Consider the following 16,878-nt stretch of genomic DNA (forward strand, 5'->3'; position numbering starts at 1 on the left):
CCTGCGGATATAACATTTTCAAATTTTTAAATTCAAATAAGCCATCAGCCGTTTTGTTAAAACCGGCTGATGGTCTTATAGACCTCTAATGCAGATTATCAAAACATATTATTTGCTCCTCTTGACCTCTATAATGTCTATGACATGTCACAATGCATTTCAACCAAAGATATTATCCTACAGAAGATCACTTCCATCAACAAATCATCATTAACATTTCTTGAAATGCAATATATTTTTCAGTTCCAACAACAAATCATCAATATCCAAATCCTGAATGCAATACAATTTTTCCGCATCAACACTTATTAAATCCCTCACAGTTCAACAATATTCAGTTACGCAATTCAACAGCAGAGAAACATTGCATAATGGATGAACTGATCATCATATACAGAATCTCCACACCACTCCAGATCAATATGCAAACAGGTTGAGCTGATCATCACGAACCCCAGCCAATTGGATGCAAATCTGAATCCCCAACAACAACAGACAATATCCTACACATGCACTGCAGAAAAAGATAATCTTAGTCATGTATTTTAAATAAAAATCTTCATACGATATAAATGTGTGATAAGATTCAAATTTTACCTTACTTTATTTTTGTGTAGACATCCCTGCTCATCAGAGTATCAAGTACTGGATAATTTTCTATATATTAGTGACAAATACATGAGCACCAAGCTACAAGACCTTTATTACATATTCATATAACAACTAAACTGTTGTGTGTAAGATAATTCAGTTAGTCTTACCATAAATTCACATGACAACAATTCCTCCATATGATACACACAATATTTTCTCCTACAAGTTATTAGAACCTGTAACAATCAAAGCATTTATTAACTTTAATTTCACAATTTATCAACAACTATAATTTTCTATAATTAAACGCTGTTAGTACCTGCCACAGATGGTAAATCTTCTTCATATGTGTCCTCATCCGTATTATGATGAATATCTATACTTGATCTGCCAATCAACACATCATCGTTAAATTAACAATATTTAATTGTCAAATTTTTATATAATTGTATAATTAATCTATACATACCCTTGTTGTAAAAGTGGGCAGTTTCGCTTGTCATGTGACACACCTCGATGGCCACATCCATGGCATAATCGGGACTTGGGGATTGACTTTTCTTTTGATGATTTCAATCTTTTCCCGCATCCTTTTGTTCTTACTGAAGATGGGTCAATAATATCACGAGTTCCATCTGTAGATGTCTTCCTTTGACTTACATTATTGCATTTTTTACTAATATTCAGATCTTGAATTATGTTGTGTACATATTCCAATTGTTCCTTCAATATATTTGTCCCCTCTTCAGTCAAAGATGCATCATCAATTACTACTGACGCTTTGTAGGACAACTGGGAGTGCCTTGATATCAAATTTCTTTCCGGATCATCACTGATATTTTGCTCTCCCACAGCAAATATTACTCCAACCTTTGCATCTTTTGTCCATCGTTTAAGTATATACTTCTGAGGCAAATGAAACACTTGGTTGATGCGGAAATAAGCTAACATATGCCTGCATGGAATGCCATCAAATTCGAATTTCTTACAACTACAAGATATGTAGTCTTCCTGGATGTCATGCGTGAGGAGCCTTGGTTTGGAGGAAGAAGAAGTTTCAAATTTCATCACATTGTAAACTGTCAAACCAACTGCTGTAGATATCGGTTGCACATAATAAGTATGACACTCACTCATTTCACTTTGAAACTCCATCCATTTATTTTTTGTATACACTCTAGCCATTTGAATTTCCATTGGATAGGGTGTCTTAGTCCTTGGATGCTCATTGATATCAACATGGTCAGCAATTAACTCATTGTGTCTTTGATGTCTTAGGGCTCTATTGAAACGGGTGATAAAATCCATCAATGAGTTCTTATTTGAGATATACGTTTTGAAAAATGAATGTGCGCTTTCAGATCTTTGACTACTTGACATTCCAGCACAAAATACATGTTTGAAATATGCAGGCACCCACTTGTGTCGCAATTCGTACATCAAAGACAACCACTCATTTTTCTCCAGGTTAGGAACCTTGAGAACTTCTTTCCATGAATTCTCAAATTCATCAGGTGTTGTGGAATTGTTTATTGCATTCTTTATGCTCTGGTAGTTGTCACGGCAATTCAAAGCGCCTAATTTCTCTGGGAATTTATTCAGTATGTGCCACAAACAATATCGATGGATTGTCTGAGGAAAAACTTGTGCAATGGCCTTTGTCATAGCAGGATCTTGATCTGTGATGATAACTTTAGGTGCACCATTAGGCATGGCTTCAATGAAGGTTTTAAGTAGCCAAACAAAAGAATCAGCTCTCTCATCGCTTAAAAACCCGCAACCAAATATAATTGTTTGATGATGATGATTAACTCCTACAAATGGTGCAAATATCAAACCATATTTATTTGTGTTATATGTTGTATCAAATACAACTACATCACCAAATACACTATATGCCCTTCTTGAGACATGGTCTGCCCAAAAACATCTATTAAATCTTTTATCTGAATCAGTCTCATATTCATAGAAAAACCCAGGATTCTTCTCTTTTTCACTTGCAAATAGCTCAATTAGTGTTTCGGCATCAATACCTTTTTCTGCTTCTCTTAGCTCCTGCTCATAGTTTCTAATATCTCTTTCTGTGCAACCAACTAACTCAGGCCCTCCCACTCTATCTCCAATATTCGCATTTGTTGACAAGTTCAGAACTGTCATCTCCACCGGAAGAGCTTTTCCAAGTTGTATCTTTTAAAGTACTTATCGAGAAATGCAGGAGGAGATAAGCGCCCTGCTCTCGAAGCTCAATAGCAGTCTTCGATCACTTATTTTGCATGTGGCAGATGGCAATCTGAAAAAGACACTCGATGAGGTAGCTTCGCCACCATTGCTGCTCTGCAAGCTCAAGATAGATGCCTACCTTGGCGGATTGCCTGCTTGGTTTGCATCTCTGAACCAGGTTGTGGAGATACATCTGCGAAGTGCAGGACTGCGTCTCCAGGATCTGCAAGTCTTGAGAAATCTCCACAGTTTGGTCAAGCTGGTCCTAGGAATGGAATCATTCCTTTGGCTGGTGTTCTTTGATCGGGGAGGGTTCACACATCTCAAATTCCTAGAAATTGATATCGGCAATGTGATTTTCGAAGAAGGTGCAGTCCAAAGCCTCGAAATTCTTAAAATTTCATCTTTTGACAGAGTCAAGGGCATAAAACATCTACATGGGTTAAAGGAGGTTCACATTCAGTCTCACAGGAAAGATAAAATAGAGATGGCCAAAAATATTGCAGCAAACCATTCAAATCGTCCCAAATGTTTTGTAACACTCCACTCGACTTAATGCATAGTATTTGACTCAGAGGAATCACAACTTTCTGTTGGATGCAAAGATGAATTATTAGAAGATCTGGTGTGGTGTGTACTAGCTACTTCTGCTCTCCAACTTATCCATTGTTAATCTCTTCTATTATGCTTAATTCTCAAACTTGTTTTGCTATTCCAATTATCCTTTGTCAATCTCTTCCACTATGCCTTGCTTGCTAGCCTTTGTATTTCTGAAGCACTAAGTAATGTAATCTTCAAACATTGCTCTCTAGCTTAATAAATTGCTACTGCTATTCAAAATAAGAATGATTATATGAAACCAATATGATTTGGGAGAGTATCATTGTACTGTAATACAACTGATATGCACCATATTGTTCTTGAATTAGCTAGGCAAGTAGTATGTTACATTCTCCAATCTCCAGCTATGCATGATGCATCCCTTCAATGAATTCATAATTATGCGCTGAGGAAGAAATCTATATAATTCAATCATCATTGTGTGCTTTACTATATAATACAACTATCATCGTATTCAATTAGACATGTAGAATTATAAATGAGACTGTAATATGCAAAAAAAAATTATCGAATAAATTTTTATATCACTTTGACAACTTTACCAGCTTTTAAAAATTAATTTGTATATTTTTTAAAATTGATAGAATAATCACAATTAATCTTCAAACTCTATATATATATATATATATATATATATATATATATATATATATATATATATATATATATATATATATATATATATATATATATATTAATACAAGAAAAATTAAAAAAATACTTGATTTATAATAATAAAATAAAATAAAATTTATTTAAATATAAATAATAATATGATTTCATAGGAGATTGAGTCTAATAATACAGGAGTATCCATATAATCGATCTCAAGGATAAAGACTCGATTATTATTATTCAAGTTGAATATTTTAGAATAGTGTGTATGTTATTTTTGACAATATAAATTAATTAACAATATGTAGTGTGTTTTTGTTGGAATATTCAGAATATTTGGTGGTTTTGCTTCCTTCCTTGCTACTTAATAAATAAGTATCTTTAGAAAAATTCTATAATCTTTCACATGATTACATGTTTTCTTGCATATTTCATTGTGGCATGTTGTCCACATTAAAAAAATTAAATTAAATTCATTATCAATAATGTATTTTTCTTATATAAATTAAGCAAATTACATCATTGATATCTTGATGACTCTCTTTAATTTTCTTTCATAACATCTCACTTAAGATCCTCTTGGCAAGTGTTGACACCTTTCTATTACATTCAAATGCATTCGAATCAACAACATGAATAAACTTTAAAAAAAAAAATCAAGATTAAATACTAGGAAATACCAAACTCTCAATTAATAATTCATTTGTTAAATTTTAAAACTCAATCATATATAATAGTTTTTAATTTTCTATTCAAATATATCAAAATACCTTTTTAATTAAAATAAACTGAATAGGGAAAATAAAGAAAAAACTTAAATACGATTAATTTCTATAGAGTGATCAAGGATGCTGTCACATATCGTGTGATCCGAGAATTCACATAAAATACAAGAAACTCCATGACTCCATTAATCTATTTTTTATTTTATTTCGTGAATTGTAAATTAAAGTAAAATTATTTAAAAAATAATTGTATATTAAATAATATTTCTTTACTTTATAGTTTGGTATTTGTTTTTATTATTTCTTCGCTGTTATAAAAGAGAATGGTAAATATACCGCGAGACTTGAATGCTATGTTTACTTTATGAAACGGATGAAGAAAAAAAAGGAATCCCTGGGGAAAATAAAGGAAATCCCTCGCCGCAGGAAAAGTAAACGGAGGATTTGCGTTCCGCAGGAGGCGACGAGGAGGGAGAGAAGAAGAAAGGCGGAGACGTAGGCGGAGGCGACGAGCAGCGGAGGCGGAGGCGACGAAGAAGAGAAGCGGAGGCGGAAGCCTGGAGGCAGTCGATCGGCGGGATGGTGGCAGTCTGCATCGCGCCGTAGGCGTTCCAGCAGAAGGGGCTCGGAAAGCTCCAAGCCCTCTTCTTCTTCCTCTTTTCGTTCTTCTCATTCCTCTACTTCTTCTTCGTCTTCCTCGGACTCGGAAAGCTCCAAGCCCTCGCGGCTGTGAGATCCACCCATGGCGAAGCGAAGGCGGCCAACGAGAGAGAGCGAGAGAGAGAATTTGAATTCGAGATGACATATGAGGCGGCCGATGGAACTTCCTCGAGGTAGTCGTCACTTGGCCCAGAAGAGCGCGAGGTAGTCGTCGCTGCCGGTCACGGCGCAGCGGTCGAAGACGAAGCCGGTGGGAGGGGTGCGCCGGCGATAGAGGAGAAGAAGAGAAGAAATCGGCGAGATTTTTTTTTTATTTTTCGTCCGTCCGCGTTCCGCCCGATTTCGGGATGACAGATTTTGGAGAAAAATTGATCCGCGGACGGATGAAATTCCCTTTCCTTCCTAAAAACTTCGAGAGGTAAACGAGGGATGCATGCAAAGGAAATCTTTCCGCAATTTCTTTTTCCGCACCTCCAAGTAAACTGGGTCTAAATCCGAACGCGGCCCGTTATGAATTTCGGATCGGGCAAGCGATTATTGGACCCGGATCCGACAGATGTACCCGCTACCAATAAAAGGTTTGAGGGCATGGAGGGGGAAGGTGGGGTTTTGGCTCTTGAAGGGCGACCGATTGGGACGGGTGATACCGAGGCGGCGCCGGCGGCGAGATTGATCGGGTGACGGCGTGAGTAAATGGAAGGCTTGAATGTGGCAGAGGCGGACCTGGTGGTGTACGCCCGCCCTTCAAAATCCAACCAAATCCGCCGCGCCGTCCTTCACCAACTCAGTTCTCTTCTCTTCACATCTGTCATCCCTCCTTCCGACCTCATCCTCTGCTCAATAGTCCCCTTTAATGGTTGATTGTTTGTTCTGTTAAATTATATCTTGTTTATTATGGCAATGCTGTCATGAGGTATCAGTTTTTTTTAAAAAAAAATGAATGGTCGTTCATTACATAATTTGTTCCTTCGCAATTGTGTATTTGTTCATTATGAGAATATTTATAAACTGTTGCCTTGAAATTTCTTTATAAAAATTTTTAATCTTTTTGGCAATTGAGTTGCTTACATTCAAATGTTGTTTTCCCTCTAATGTTTCTAGTTTCTGTTATTCACCAAACAACACACAATTGCATTTGTTTTGATTCAAGCAACCGAAAAGAAATGAGATGGAATGATGATTTTATTTTTAAAAAAAAAATTATGTTTGCATGACTTTCTTTTCTGCAACGGCATGATGAGATATTTGATGGTGTAATTTTGGCATATGAAGTCAATATCCCCAGCAAACGTGCAAAGATCATATCAGGACTAATTCCGTACATAGGAGTTAAAATAAAAGAAAATTTGTTGCTTTTTTCTCCTAAGCCGAGCATGCTATTAGGTGTGTTATCTCTTGTTGTTGATCATGCTATTTTACGCATGCTATTCTATTATGAGTTTTTCTGAGGGTTATTCTTTTAAGAGAATCAACATGCTTACATTCAGACCCTGTCCTAATATTTAGCTCATTTCCCAAATATTTTATGCTACTCTTTATGATTCTGTTACAAGAATTTGATGTTAAGTCTGATTCATATGAACTACCAGTTTAAGAGGACTAGTAAGAAGATAAATATATCTTGGTCACCATGAGTACCACCAATATATCCCTAATTAAGTCGAATAAATTCTTGTGTTGAACTTGGGATATACAGTGAGCTTAGGTTAAGTTATACCAGTTCCCTTGCACATACCATGTGCGAAGTATAATAAGAATAAATGCATAGACTTGTTTTTTTTTTGGATAAGCAGTTACCTGGTGAAATTTAATGACTAATTCATTTCACTAAGCATGAAAGGTTTCAGTTGTTTTTGTATTGGATTAACAAGTAATGGAAACTGTATAAACTAAAAGCAATGTGTTTTTTCTCAACTTGGACATTGTTATTATTGTTTAATATATGATAACCCAAGGTTTTCAAGCCATCAAAACCACTCAATTGTAGAGATTATAGGTAAATAGTAGAGATTCAACTGTGATCCTACGAAGTGGATTTTTTTTAGTGATGTAGTAGTATAAAGAAAATTAGAATTTTGTATCACTAAGCTTCAGAGGTGGGTTCTCATTGTATTTTGGTAGTTACTCAACGGGCTACCATTTACTCTTATCTTATTAATATTAGAGCACATAACCTATCAGCAAACAGAAAGAGGTTTAACTATTTGACAATCTTAGATGCTAGGCACTTTCTGGTTGTGCCAGTTTGGAGAAGTTCTATCAATCAAGGTGGTCTAGATGGAACACAATGTTAGTTGGTCCCTATTACTGCACAGGATCAGTGCATGAGACAACCATATGCAATTCTTTCAGGAGGCAATGTTAGTTATGCAATGGAATCCCCTTTTATTAATTAGGTCAGTTCTCATTCAGGTTGTTTTATTACATGCATTTTAAACCATCATAAAGTGATGTTGGACGGCTTTTTCAATGCACCTGCGTGATACAGATGCATGCATCATGCATATTGCTCATCTTCTTCATGCCCGTTCTATTGTTTGTCTTGATTATGGAATAGCAATAGATTATTTCTTTTTATTTCAGTCCAATTAGTTACATATTTTTTGAGACATACCAAGAGTGCTTTGGGATTATTATCTCGTTATACTGAAGTAAGCAGTTGCTCTCTATATGTAACATAGAATACACCTAATGCTTTTGATGTAGCTAGATTCCACTGGTTTTCAGGAGGCAAAGTTTCTCATCTTCGGTGGAGAAGATAAGATCAAAGGGTAGAGCATTAATCCTCATGGGACCACTTGTCAACCACTCCATTACCCGACAACCAATGCATTATTTGTGGGGCAGGTCGACTGTTCTTGAAAAGATACAGAAGAGATGGATGGCCAACAACATTTCTGCAGTCGTATATATCATACTTTTGACTTGGAAACGCATCATACTTTCCAGCTTTAATAACACGACGTTTGCGAGATGAGCTAGCAAAAACACCTTCACCAATATGTTTATGTAATTGGGAATATACAACTCTATTGATATACAATGTGACAAGGAATAACTGGAACTATAACAAAAGGAATCTTACAATCTTAGAGGAAAAGAAGAAAAAACAACAATATGAATTGAATCTTAATTACAATCTTATACTTTAATTCTTCACGAATGTCTTCTAACATTATAGCTGCTGAAGAAAATCGAAGCACAACAATATAAATTGATTCCTTCCCCTGCTCGACAACTTTGCCCCCTGAAAAAAAAAAAATCAAGTGCTCGACTAAGACCTGTAGAATCTAGCTGCATCAAAACAATTAGGTGTGTTCTATGTTACATGAAGAGAAACTGCTTTTAAGTACAACGAGATAATAATCCCAAAGCAGTCTTGGTATATCTCAAAAAATATGTAATTAATTGGATTAAAAGAGACATTGAGTCAATTCACCGATGCTTCTGGATATGTATGAATCTTCTGTTTATTATTTATTATATTTTTCTTATGACTAAGAGACATTGAGCCCATCCACTCGATGGTAATGCACATGAGTGGAGCTACAGCTGTAAGCCACTTTATTTACTTTAATATGTTCAATCAAATTATGTTCAATCAAAGTTCCAAAGTGAGGATCGTATTCCTAACAACCGCCGGACGGAGATTTGCAGTATGGCGACGATGATGGCTATGAAGGTTGTGGACTTCTCCTTTCAGTCCGTCGCGGGAAAGCTAGAGAAGATGCTAGAGGAAGAAGCCGCGTTGCTGGCAGGAGTCGAAGATGATGTCCGATACATAGTAGCTGAGCTCAAAAGCATCATCGCTTTCTTGACGGACATGTCAACCAGGCGGAATCTGAATGAACGAATGCAGAACTGGGTGCGGGAGGTGAGGGAGGTGGCCAACGATGCCGAAGACTCGATCGATGAGTTCGAGTGCCGTCTCCGATCGACACCCTGCGACGAGCTTGGAGTCAAAGGTCTTTTCATGTGTTTCTGTCGCTGCCTTAAGTCTTTGAAAGCTCGCCATGGCGTCGCTTCAGAGCTCAAAAAATTGAAGATTGAAGTAGAAGAGATCAGAAAGCGGCACGACCGCTATTCCCACCCAAATGAAGCTGCAAGCTATGGCACCGCCACCAGCTTGGACATGGCCGATAGATACTCCGATCCACGGATCATCGGGCATTTTGTAGAGGAAGCTCAACTCGTAGGCATCAACCAGAGTAGAGATATGCTCATCAAGTGGGTGATGGATGAGAACTATCCGGAGCTCACAATGATTTCTCTCGTTGGCTTCGGTGGTCTAGGAAAGACAACTCTGGCCAAAACAATCTATGACGATCCTAGTATCGTCGGAGGCCATTTCCAATCTCGAACTTGGATTGCAGTGTCACAAAATTACAACATCAAAGAGCTTCTTAAAAAGATTATTTGACAAATTTCCGTCAGCGAGCAACAAGTCCGAGATGTTCTGGGGTGCCAAGATGCCAGTATGAACATGGAGCATCTTTTAAATATGATGGACGAGTCATAACTAGTGCAGACGATCAGAGGTCATCTCCATGGAAAGAGGTATTTGATTGCTTTTGATGACATCTGGAGTACTGAAGCATGGGAAAGCTTGCGCATTACATTGCCACCAGGTAAAGAAGGAAGTAGGGTTATAGTGACCACCCGCATTGAGGAAGTGGCAAATTCAAGTTGTTCTCTTAATCGTCAATTTATATTTAAAGTCTCTCCGTTATCACCTGAGTTATCTTGGGAGTTATTTTGTAGAAAAGTATTTGAAGCACCAGATTATAATTGTCCTTCAGAATTTGAAACTATTGGCAGAGAAATCTTACAAAAGTGTGATGGGCTGCCACTTGCAATTGTGACAATCGGAGGTCTTCTAGCTTCCAAGCCTGATAAAAATCTAGAGGAATGGAAAGACTTGCGTCATCATCTTGGTTTGGAGAAAGAAATTATGAAAATCAATCAGATATTAATTTTGAGTTATAATGACTTACCTTACTATCTCAAGTCTTGCTTCTTGTTCTTAGGCATTTTCCCTGAGGATTATGAGATTGGTCGGAAGCACCTGATGAGACGATGGATTGCCGAAGGAATTGTGAGTGGCATAGATGGCTTCTCTGTTGAGAAAGTTGCCGAGCACTGCTTCAATCAGTTGGTGAGTCGTAGTTTATTGCAGCCATCAGAATGCAATTATAATGGGATAGTGAAATCCTGCCGTGTCCATGACATGATGCTCGATGTCATAATCTCTATATCAAGGAAGGAGAACTTTATGATGCTATTGAATGAGCAACCTAGTATTCCGCCACGACGTCAGAAGATAAGACGTTTATCTTGGCACAGAAAAAGCAACGGACTGATGCCAACAGATATTGATCTGCACCACCTCCGATCATTCACTGCATTTGGTGAGGATGTACCACTGAAGGATTATAGAAAGCAGCGGCTGTTGAGGGCAATTGACCTGGAAGGATGTCGGAAGTTGAGTGACCTCCATCCTAAGAGCTTTTCCAAGTTGTGTCTTTTGAAGTACTTATCTTTAAGAAATACTGGATTATCTAAATTGCCAGATTCAATAGGAGATTTGCAGAATCTAGAGTTTTTGAATATTAGAGGAACTAATATCCAAGAACTACCCAATACCATCGTCCAACTCAAAAAACTGGTCCATCTGCTTGCTGGAGGTCATTTGCTGCTGGATTATTCTGTTAAGATATGCATCCCGTTGTTGAAGGTCCCGAAAGGAATAAGGAGGTTGAAAAAACTTCGCATGCTTGGAATGGTACGCGCTGATGATGTGCAGTTGGTACAGGAGATTGGTGAGCTTGTCGACCTCCAGAAGCTTGCCATCTGTTTTGGAAGTCAAGATTTAGCAAGAGAAATGCAGGAGGAGATAAGCGCCCTGCTCTCGAAGCTCAATAGCAGTCTTCGATCACTAATAATTTTGCATATTGCAATATTCGGCAATCTGAAAAAGTCACTCGATGAGGTAGCCTCGCCACCATTGCTGCTCTGCAAGCTCAAGATAGATGCCAGACTTGGCGGATTGCCTGCTTGGTTTGCATCTCTGAAACAGGTTGTCGAGATAAATCTGCGATATGCGGGACTGCATCTCCAGGATCTGCAAGTCTTGAGAAATCTCCATACTCTAGTAAAGTTGGTCTTAGGACGCGGGTCATTCGACAATGATGATGAGGATTTGGTCTTCCATCGGGAAGGGTTCACACATCTCAAATTCCTGGAAATTCATAAGCAGAGTGTGAGTTTCGAAGAAGGTGCAGTCCAAAGCCTGGAAATTCTTAAAATGATTGCTTTCACTGATGAAGATAGGTTCAATGGAATAGAACATCTGCATGGGCTAAAGGAGGTTCACATTCAGACTAAGAATGAAGATAAAATAGAGATGGTCAAAAATATTGCAGCAAACCATTCAAATCGTCCCAAATGTTTTGCAACTAATCCATTGGATATGATTTGATTCAGAGGAAGCAGAACTTTCTGTCGATGCAAAGATGAAATTATTAAAAGATCTGATGTGGTGTGGTGTGTACTACTTCTCTCCATCTTATCCATTGTTAATCTCTTCTATTATGTGTAATTCTCAAAGTTGTTTTGCTATTCAAATTATCCTTTGTCAATCTCTTCCACCATGCGTTGCTTGCTGGTCTTTGTATTTCTGAAGCAGTTTGTAATGTAATCTTCAAACATTGCTTTCTTAATAAATTGCTCTCAATCAAACATTGCTAGATCTCTTAATAAATTGCTATTCGGTTCATCATCCCTTGTTTCTGCCCTCCATATTATAATCATACTACTCTGTTTTGAATTGTGTATTGTGTTGCTTCCATGTCTCTACGTATGTATCTACGTGTGTACCTTCTTCAAACTCAAACAGTACGATTGAATTTCCAGCAACTTGAGATGCGTGAACCCTCCCCGATCGAAGATCAAATCCTCAACATCATTGTCGAAAGACTCACATCCTAGGAGATTTCTCAAGACTAGCAGATCCTGGAGCTGCAGTCGGGTGGAGTACAGAGTTATCTTGACGACCTGCTTCAGGTATGCAAACCGAGCAGGCAATCCGCCGAGCACGACGCCTATCTGGAGCTCGCAGGGCAACAACATTAATGGCGGCATGAAAAAATTGTTAGGGATCGAAGGCTGCCGCTGAGCTTCGAAAGCAGGGATCTGATCCCCTCACTCCGCTTACTAGATCATCATCGCCGAAACAGATGGCAAGCTTTTCGAGCTCGGCAAGCTCACCGATCTCCTGCAACAACTGTTCATCATCAGCATATGTCATTCCGAAACTTGAGAAATCTTTTCAATTCTCTTATTCCTTTCGGGAACATGATATCCATTTACAAAAACAATCTCGAAATACAAAATCTGGGATTCAAACAAAAATGTCTAATGTTTAAATGGACGAGCCAAGATATTTAATAATATTATTGATCAACTTGTTGCTCATAACATCGATCGGAATGTAAAAAATTACATTTCAAAAACATTTCCAATTAACATTCCAATCAACAAGATCATCAACAAGGCTATTTCATCCTGATAATTCCTACAAATGCTAATAAATAATGCTTCCAAAAGGCATGTTTTTGACAATCTGGAACAACAAAAGAACGGGAAGCATATATTTACTGATTTGCACTTGTTGCATCTTTGCACTGCTAGAGACCTCAGAATCATCTATCCCCACGAGTCCGTTTCTTAGATTTGTGTTTGTGTGTTGTATTCAGTGACTTGTCCTCTGTTGTGGTGTTCATCTTATCTTCTTCCTGCATTTCCCTTTGGATATTGCTCGTTTTCAAACTTCTGCAGAAATTCCAAAGTTTCTTTAGATGAAACAGATTATAATATGGTTAGTATGAGAAACAGAGCTAGAGTCTCAAGTTGCACAACAAAAGAATAAAACTGAATTTTCTTATAAACAATCCTTGAGTTCATAATAAGTAGACTCCAGAGTTTTTGTTTTTAAACTTAGACAAGGTTTCAACAAGTGTACAAAATCAACCATTTAACAGTCAATATCCATAAACTAACTGACCAAATTGAAATGTTAAAGAAACAAAATTAAACCTGTCTGCATATGATGCATCTTCTGTGCCATGTTTAGACAACCATTGGATGCATCCGGTGTTCGATGCAAGCAATGATCCCGATATGTGAAGTATTTCCTCATCAAAACTGTATGAAACAAAGTTGTTGAAGTTTGTCAAGTTTATCATGTGCATATACTATACATTCATATAGATGAAATACGAGGCAATGTGTAATCTAGATTTATCACCATTCTTAACATGATCAAACCATAATTATAGAAAGTAAGAAATTTCAGGAGAAATTAAGAACTGAAAATAGCTATTAGCACATAATAGCGAATGATGCAGATGGCATAAGAAAGTAAATCATATTACAGGATATACAGTAATAACTCGACATAATGTTAAGTAGTTAGAAGACTGCTGTAATTTACTGTGTGCATATCTAAGAATATTGAAATAATAATTTCAAGGTTCTCACACTTTGACAAGCAAATATGATATAATCATACCCTAATTTAGATTCAAGTTGACATTAACATTCTGTATCATATATTGTGTCTATACTTTCTATCATGTGACCAGACTACAAAGTTTGCTCACTTACAAGAACTGCATTATAATTAACTATTAGGCAGAATCAATGATGCTCACCTTTTGACTTGAAAACGTATCATACTTCCAGCTCTAATAACATGACGTTTGTGAGAGGAACTAGCAAAGACATCTTCACCATGTTTCTGTAATTGGGAATATACAACTCTATTGATATACAATGTGACAAGGAATAACTATAACTATAAGAAGAGGAATCTTACAATCTTAGAGGAAAAGAAGACAAAACAACAATGTGAATTGAATCTTACAATCTTATACTTAAATTCTTCACGGATGTCTTCTAACATTATAGCTGCTGAAGAAAATCCAAGCACAACAATATGAATTGATTCCTTCCCGAGCTTGACAACTTTGCCCCCTGAAAAAATTAAGTGCTCAACTAAGACCAGTAGAATTTAGCTACATCAAAAGCATTAGGTGTATTCTATGTTACACATAGAGCAACTGCTTACCTCAGTATAACGAGATAATAATCCCAAAGCACTCTTAGTATATCTCAAAAATTATGAAACTAATTGGACTGAAATAAAAAGAAATAATATAGAAAGGGCATCAAGATGATGAGCAACATGCATGAAGCCTGCATCTGTATCACGTAGGTGCACTGAAAAAGCTGTCCAACATCACTTTGTTTAAAATGCAAATGATAAAACAATCTGAATGAGAACTGACCTAATTAATAAAAGGGAATTCCATTGCTTAACTATAAGGAAGAAATCATATAATAACTAATCACTGTATCTAAGATATCTCGAACTCTTCAGAGTTAAAAACATGGACCATAACTAAAGAATTGCATCTCATGCACTGATCCTGTAGAGTAATAGGGACCAACTAACATTGTGTTCCATCTAGACCACCTTGATTGATAGAACTTCTCAAAACTGGCACAACCAGAAAGTGCCTAGCATCTCAGATTGTCAAATAGTTAAACCTCTTTCTGCATCGATGGACGAGAATCACATGTCCCTGTTTTGCAGATAGGTTATGTGATCTAATATTGATAAGAGTAAATGGTAGCACGTCGAGTAACTACCAAAATACAATGAGAACCCACCTCTGAAGCTTAGTGATACAAAATTCTAGTTTTCTTTATACTACTACATCACTAAAAAAATCCACTTAATAGGATCACGGTTGAACCCCTACTATTTACCTATAATCTCTACTATTGAGTGATTTTGCTGGCTTGAAAACATTGGGTTATCACATATTAAACAATAATAACAATATCCAAGTTGAGAAAAAAACACATTGCTTTTAGTATATATAGTTTCCATTACTTGTTAATCAAATACAGAAACAACTGAAACCTTTCGTGCTTCGTGAAATGAATTAGTCATTAAATTTCACTAGGTAACTGCTTATCCAAAAAAAAAGCAAGTCTATGCATTTATTCTTATTATACTTTGCACATGGTATGTGCAAGGGAACTGGTATAACTTGTGCTAAGTTCACTGTATATCCCAAGTTCAATACAAGAATTTATTTATCGGTGGTACTCATGGCAACCAAGATATATGTATCTTCTTACTATTCCTCTTAAACTGGTAGTTCATATGAATCAGACTTAACATCAAATTCTTGTAACAGAATCAACAAGAGTAGTATAAAATATTTGGGAAATGAGTCGAGGAGCTAAATATTAGGACAAGGTCTGAATGTAAGCATGTTGATTCTCTTAAAAGAATAACCTTCAGAAAAACTCATAATAGAATAACATGCGTAAAATAGCATGATCAACAGCAAGAGATAACATACCTAATAGCATGCTCGGCTTAGGAGAAAAAAGTAACAAATTTGCTTTTATTTTAACTCCTATGAACGGAATTAATCCTGATATAATCTTTGCACGTTTGCTGGGGATATTGACTTCATATGCCAAAATTACACCATCAAATATCTCATCATGCCTGTTGCAGAAAAGAAGAAGTCATGCAAATATTTTTTTTTTAAAAAAAAATCATCATTCCATCTCAGTTCTTTTCGGTTGCTTGAATCAAAACAAATGCAATTGTGTGTTGTTTGGTGAATAATAGAAACTAGAAACATAAGAGAGAAAACAACATTTGATGGAAAAAAAACTCAATTTCCAAAAACTTTAATAAAGAAATCTCTAGGAAACAATTTATAAATATCCTATATCCTCATGATGAACAAATACTCAATTGCGAAGGAACAAATCATGTGATCAACGATCATTCATTTAAAAATAAATGATACCTCATGACAGCATGGCCATAATAAAAAAGTTATAATTTAACAGAACAAATAATTAACCATTAAAGGGGATTATTGATCATGGAGGGAGGTCGGAAGGAGGGATGACCGACGTGAAGAGAAGAGAACTGAGCTGGAGAAGGACGGCGCGGCGGACTTGGTTGGATTTAGAAGGGTGGATATACACCACCAGGTCCGCCTCTGTCACTTTCAAGCCTTCCATCTACTCACGCCACCCGATCAATCTCGCCGCCGGCGCCGTCTCGGTTTCGCCGGCCCCGATCAATCGCACTTCAAAACCCTAAACCCCACCTTCCTTCTAACCTTTTATTGGCAGAGGGTACATCTGTCGGATCCGGGTCCAATAATCGCTTGCCCGATCCGAAATTCATAACGGGCCGCGTTTGGATTATAAAGTCTCGCCGTATATTTACCATTCTCTTTTATAACAGCGAAGAAATAATAAAAATAAATACCAAACGATAAAGTAAAGAAATATTATTTAATCTACAAATGCTTTTTTTAATTTTTACTTTAATTTACAATTC

General features: G+C 36.9%; 5 protein-coding genes and 1 long non-coding RNA gene across 6 annotated transcripts; 3 read left to right on the top strand and 3 right to left on the bottom strand.

Annotated features, from left to right (window-relative positions):
- Positions 1-620: 620 nt before the first annotated feature.
- LOC141822861 (uncharacterized) lies at positions 621-982 on the bottom strand. Its single transcript, XR_012601372.1, has 3 exons — positions 914-982; positions 762-830; positions 621-657 (listed from the first exon to the last, which is right to left on the bottom strand). It is a non-coding gene; the product is annotated as an uncharacterized LOC141822861 (long non-coding RNA).
- Positions 983-1,053: 71 nt separating this feature from the next.
- On the bottom strand, positions 1,054-2,751 carry LOC141822951 (protein FAR1-RELATED SEQUENCE 3-like). The gene is made up of 2 exons (XM_074710244.1): positions 2,015-2,751; positions 1,054-1,549 (listed from the first exon to the last, which is right to left on the bottom strand). The coding sequence occupies exons 1-2, from the start codon at positions 2,749-2,751 to the stop codon at positions 1,054-1,056; spliced, it is 1,233 nt and encodes a 410-aa protein (XP_074566345.1).
- Positions 2,752-5,189: 2,438 nt separating this feature from the next.
- Positions 5,190-6,883, top strand: LOC141822952 (uncharacterized). The gene is made up of 2 exons (XM_074710245.1): positions 5,190-6,295; positions 6,658-6,883. Exons 1-2 carry the CDS (start codon positions 6,129-6,131, stop codon positions 6,881-6,883), a joined length of 393 nt encoding a protein of 130 aa, XP_074566346.1. The 5' UTR covers positions 5,190-6,128.
- A 2,117-nt stretch (positions 6,884-9,000) lies between these two features.
- LOC141825618 (disease resistance protein PIK6-NP-like) lies at positions 9,001-9,855 on the top strand. The gene has a single exon (XM_074713000.1). It carries the CDS (start codon positions 9,094-9,096, stop codon positions 9,853-9,855), a length of 762 nt encoding a protein of 253 aa, XP_074569101.1. The 5' UTR covers positions 9,001-9,093.
- A 531-nt stretch (positions 9,856-10,386) lies between these two features.
- On the top strand, positions 10,387-11,913 carry LOC141825617 (disease resistance protein Pik-2-like). The gene has a single exon (XM_074712999.1). The coding sequence runs from the start codon at positions 10,387-10,389 to the stop codon at positions 11,911-11,913; it is 1,527 nt and encodes a 508-aa protein (XP_074569100.1).
- Positions 11,914-12,854: 941 nt separating this feature from the next.
- LOC141824389 (uncharacterized) lies at positions 12,855-16,607 on the bottom strand. The gene is made up of 6 exons (XM_074711672.1): positions 16,444-16,607; positions 15,872-16,023; positions 14,359-14,468; positions 14,147-14,232; positions 13,530-13,637; positions 12,855-13,265 (listed from the first exon to the last, which is right to left on the bottom strand). Exons 1-6 carry the CDS (start codon positions 16,551-16,553, stop codon positions 13,136-13,138), a joined length of 696 nt encoding a protein of 231 aa, XP_074567773.1. The 5' UTR covers positions 16,554-16,607; the 3' UTR covers positions 12,855-13,135.
- Between the last annotated feature and the right edge of the window lie 271 nt (positions 16,608-16,878).

Source organism: Curcuma longa, chromosome 3 (assembly GCF_044706935.1).
Source record: "Curcuma longa cultivar G26 ecotype Majalengka, Jawa Barat chromosome 3, ITB_CL_G26_1.1, whole genome shotgun sequence".
NCBI lineage: Eukaryota > Viridiplantae > Streptophyta > Magnoliopsida > Zingiberales > Zingiberaceae > Curcuma > Curcuma longa.